Genomic DNA, 5,000 nt, shown 5'->3' on the forward strand with positions numbered 1-5,000 from the left:
CGTACGCTAAATATACGCTTGGCGGCAAGCATCCGAATGAGGGGTAATTTCGGGTTCGTGAATGGTCCAATTTGAGGATTGCGGTATCGATCACATTCTCCTTAAAGTCTTAAAAACCAAAGAAATGTATATTTCTTTTACCTTATATCAACCTTGTTTCGTGGAGAAATTTTGAAGGAAATCGAAATTTTGATCCGAATTAAGTGGTCAATTCTTAGGCGGACAGCCTCTTAACTCGTTTTGTGTGAGAGTAACAAAAACTCAAATTCATTTCAAAGTGTTTACTAGACTTCATTCAACTTTTCTTCGTTCATACGACTCTCCTTACCTTGTAAATTAATCGCACCGAGAAAACAAGTCGAAATTTGCCAAATGACAACAACCGAGAAGAGTGATGGCCGCCACACACAAACACTCATTCCCAGGGTCCTCTCTCTTCCTAATAGAGACCACGTGACAAGCACTTGGCTCTCGCATACAAATAAGTAAATAAATAAATAAATAAATAAATAACTAAATAACTAAATAAATAAATAAATATCGCCGATGCTGACAAAGTGTGGGGAAATCCCACACTAAAATACCTTCTAAAGGCAGTGAACCGTATCCTCCAAGGCAAGAACGCGACGTGTGATTGAATTCTGTCGTTTGTAATTGTAGAATCATGGCAGTGTGCGGGCCAAATTCGGCAATTGTCAATTCTTGATATCTTTTCCATGTAGTTCGTGGTAGTCGTAAGCATAACCAGAGTGACGAGAGTTAAAACACGTGTCGCCGCCACCTTTTCGTTTCCACTAAACTGTTCGCTTTGAACGGAAAAAAGATGCTTTGAATTATTGTCTTTTTTGCATTCCATGGTTTTACATCGGCAAAAGGTGCTTGATCGCTCGTCACCTTTCACAATTGGTTTCATCCTAGTCTGTTCAAAGGCCCACATTTTTTTTACCAATTACGGCGAAATTCCGGTAGAAATCTATAAAACATAGGGACTCTTTGCGCACGTGTGGTAGTGAAGTAATACAGCGTTTTATTATCTGGATGGGAGACCTCAAAATGCACGACTTGCTATCAGAAACATAGAATCGAAAATTATATTTTAGCGCTCAAAAATGCGAACCAAGCAAGGTACAGATTTTTTTAACCGGCTTATGCAAAATATTGATGCAAAAGTAATTAATTATTGATACACAGTTTTAGGAAGAGCAGAAGGAAGTTTTCAGGACGGTCGATTGAGAATAAAATATTTTGCTATCATTTTGGGGATTTTTTTTGCAAAAAAGTGACATCGAATTCAGCGGCCGTCATGATCAAGTTACCTTGCGGGTTTACTTACAAGTCGCGAAACAAAGGATACATCTGTGTCAAAATGACGTGAAGACACCGGGTTTTGTTTTTTTTTTTCTTTTAAATGTTTGACAAGAATCAAGTGTTTGACAAGAAATGTGCGAATATAACACAAAGATCACAATCGCCCAACTCTTGAGGTTGACCATTGTTTCTGCAAAGTCAAAAATTCACTCTTCTAAACATGGTTATTTATCACCAGGTAATTCCATCGTTTTGGAAATAGAAGCTGCTTTATTATTCATCAGCGTCACAAATTCGTGCTGATTTTGGGGCTCATTTTCGTGACCTATGCACGCACTGCGGGCCTATTGCCACCGCGTCCTTACACCCTTAAGGCCTGGCCAAACTCTTGAAACAAGTCAACGCAACATCTTGCAACATTGTTGCATGATGTTGCGACATTTGTTGAACGGCGTAGCCAAACGCACGCAACATTTTCATCATTTTCAACGCAAAATGTCAATGTTCATGTGCCCAGGTTCCTGGCACGCATTCCCTAGCGCAACAATGTTGCGTGAACGTGGCCGAACGAGTATAACAGGCATGCAACATTCAAAATGTTTCACGAAAAATTTGACTGTTTTCAAACTTGATCCAACATCATCAAACATGTTGCAACATATCGCAACAGGGTGGCCAAACGTTTGCAACATGTTGTGCCCAACAATGTTGCATGTTGCAAGATGTTGCGTTGAAATGTTGCGAGCGTTTGGCCAGGCCTTTACACACTTACAACTCGGTGACATAGTGTGTAGGGCACTTACAGTGCACTATCACAAAAACAGTTTAAGACTATCCGTAGTCTCTTCTTTGCTTTTTCGTTTGAACTGGCCCTTCTAAATGTCCGTGCTTTATACGGATGTGGTCTTGGCATGTTTTTAAATCCGCACTTTACACGTGGATAGCTCCACGTTATAATATAGTTATACGTTATCTTAATGATAATGTTACGAGTTAGAAATTCTGGGCATTCATCTGTGACTACAAAGGTACTCTTACAAGGGCTTCGTTTTTCTCTTATAGTGGACCCTTGGTTAGAAATAGTCGAGAAATTCCTTGAGTCTCGATATTATGATAAAAATAACAACAAAAGCAACAACGCAATAGCAATAGCAATAGCAATAGCAACAGCAACAGCAACAGCAACAGCAACAGCAACGTAAATAGCAATCTCAATAGCAATCGCCTTCGCGACGGCGACGCCAATGACACTGGCAATGCAAAAGAAACAGTGACAGCAATAGAAATCTCAACAGCAGTAGCAATAGCAAAGCAGTAGCAACAGAAGTGGCAACATCAGTAGAAATAAAAACAGAAATGGCAATAGCAATAACAGTAGAAATAGCAAAAAGCAACAGCAGCGGAAATAGCAATAGCAATCGTAACATTAACATATACAACTGCAGCACGAAGATTAAAAATGATTGTCCACCAGCCAGTTTCTCCGCCACAACCAAACAACTGAGATAATAAATTCATTTCCTGTATTTTTTTGCCAGCTGAACGAATATGTGGATTACCCTCTGAAACTGGCCCGTGTAGGGCATACTTCACCCGATATTTCTACAACAAGACCTCCGAAAAGTGTGAAAAGTTTATCTATGGTGGCTGCCAGGGTAACAGCAACAACTTTCCAACTTTGGAATTATGTCAAGACAAGTGCCAGAAAAGTAAGCAATGACACGTATATATTAAGTTGCTACTATATTAGTTTTTGTCCTTATACTGTTACAACTTTTCTTTTTGTTGCTTTAGCTCGATACATTTTGAGTTTCAAGAAGTTTTTGCGAAGTTCATGAATTTTAAATATCGTTTCGTTCTTTTTTGAAAACGGTGCAAAGTTGATGAGTATCGTGTAATTTCACTTGGTAACATGAAACTACCTTGTCGCTTTTCTTGTTTTGTTTCTTGTAGGAACAAGCATTCTCTTTATCTCAATCAAAGAACACCGTAATTTAAAAACTCGATGAAATAAGTATATTCCTTCGAGTATGTCCTGCAAGCCTGCGAACGCAGACGTATTTCCGGCGGTCGAATGGCGGAAATAGGTCTGCGTTCGCAGGTTGCAAAATTTGAATAACAAAAGCAATGTTTGTAAACAGATCTTCCCTAAAGGTTTAATCAAATATTACAGCCGCGTTAAAAGCAAATTGGAGTATTTTCTGGCCAGGACAGATTGCATGTCCTAAATATTTACCTATCTCGAAATAATGTTTCTGCAATTGTGCGCAGTAATCCATTCGGCGGCTCCACAAAGTCCAGGGTGGTGTTTAATCAGCTAGTAAAGATCTCATCTAAGAACGCATGTTTCAATATCAAACACACGTGTTTGAAATAGTACTACCAATATTTGAATAAAGTAAACACGTGTTTGTATTGTGTGCTTTTAGACTCAGGTATCAGAATTCATTTTTGTCAAAATAAAAATTCTACTTTACAGATGTACCTGTTGCTAAACAATCCACCAAAGGTACAAGAGGTATGTTGTTATCGTAAAAGCCACGCTGGATGAATTTTCAAAGCATCCCGTTTTTTCAGTGGCGGTACAACGATTTACTTTATTCCCAGGGTTATCTCCCACTAGAGAAACAATTTTGGTTGCATCTGGTTATGTGCCTGACATAATCTTAAAAGTGTCCCGTTTCATCCATTTCGAGAGGGGCGGTAGCTCAAAAACGTACCAGTTCGGGGCTCAAGATGGCACTTGACCCTCGTCCAAAATGTTAACAACTAAAAAAATCCTCAAACTCCACGTCTGTAAGCCACGTTAGTCTGTAATGGATCAACGTCATTTCTAGAATTTTTTTCCTCTCTTGGGCGGAATAAGTTTTTCAGTGGTATCCGAATTCCTGACGGAAACGTTTCCATGGTTTTTATGAGGACTATTTCTACCCAAGACAGTATTTGATTTTTCTAATGGTGAGATTCTGTCGAATACCTACCCTGTCTGCGTGGCCAGGAGCAATAGAAATGATCTTGAAAATGAGATTTTACACCCAAGAAACCGCGCAATGCAGTAGGAGTGTGGCCCAGTGGTTAGGGCGCTTGCCTTGAGATCCGGATATCCCGGGTTCAAGACTCACTCTGATCACTCGTTGAATTTGTTCCTGGTATTCCTAGGTTCAACTTCCCAGCTGCACTTGTAAATAGCCAACTGGTTTGCCTCCGGCCAGTTGGGATTCTTAACAGTTGTTGTTGTGTTCTGTAGTTTCGTTGATTGTTGATGTATGTATGTATGTATGTATGTATGTATGTATGTATGTATGTATGTATGTATGTATGTATGTATGTATGTATGTATGTATGTATGTATGCGGAAATACAACTGAACGTACATACCCTTTATCCCGAAAAACATAGTTTTAGAGTCATGGAACAGGCATTTTATGTTTCTTTGTTATCACCTGACCTTTTAAAGGATGTGAGGACGTAGGTCATTTTGGGCTCCGATTCTATGAAGTACAGCATCTGTGGAGACTCCTGTTTACATTTATTGGTCACATAAAGTCAAACCTGTGATAGAAATGTGCTTTTTATGATGAAAATGTACAAGAGTTAGAGACATAACTTCGTAACTTAAGCCGTTGCGAATAACGCCTGACCTGAACAGGGCTTGAACCCATGATCGTGCGATTGCTCTGCACCTCTTTGAC

General features: G+C 39.4%; 1 protein-coding gene across 5 annotated transcripts in view; it reads left to right on the forward strand.

The window, feature by feature from the left end:
* Nucleotides 1–5,000, forward strand: part of LOC137999837 (uncharacterized) — a 171,159-nt gene that overhangs the window by 38,115 nt on the left and 128,044 nt on the right. For all 5 annotated transcript variants that reach the window (XM_068845793.1, XM_068845785.1, XM_068845777.1 and 2 more), the window contains 2 exons: nucleotides 2,847–3,017; nucleotides 3,788–3,826. In XM_068845793.1, the coding sequence (XP_068701894.1) occupies nucleotides 2,847–3,017; nucleotides 3,788–3,826 (210 nt within the window). The remainder of the gene's footprint in view (nucleotides 1–2,846; nucleotides 3,018–3,787; nucleotides 3,827–5,000) is intronic.

The sequence above is a fragment of the Montipora foliosa genome, chromosome 1 (assembly GCF_036669935.1).
Source record: "Montipora foliosa isolate CH-2021 chromosome 1, ASM3666993v2, whole genome shotgun sequence".
Taxonomy (NCBI): Eukaryota; Metazoa; Cnidaria; class Anthozoa; order Scleractinia; family Acroporidae; genus Montipora; species Montipora foliosa.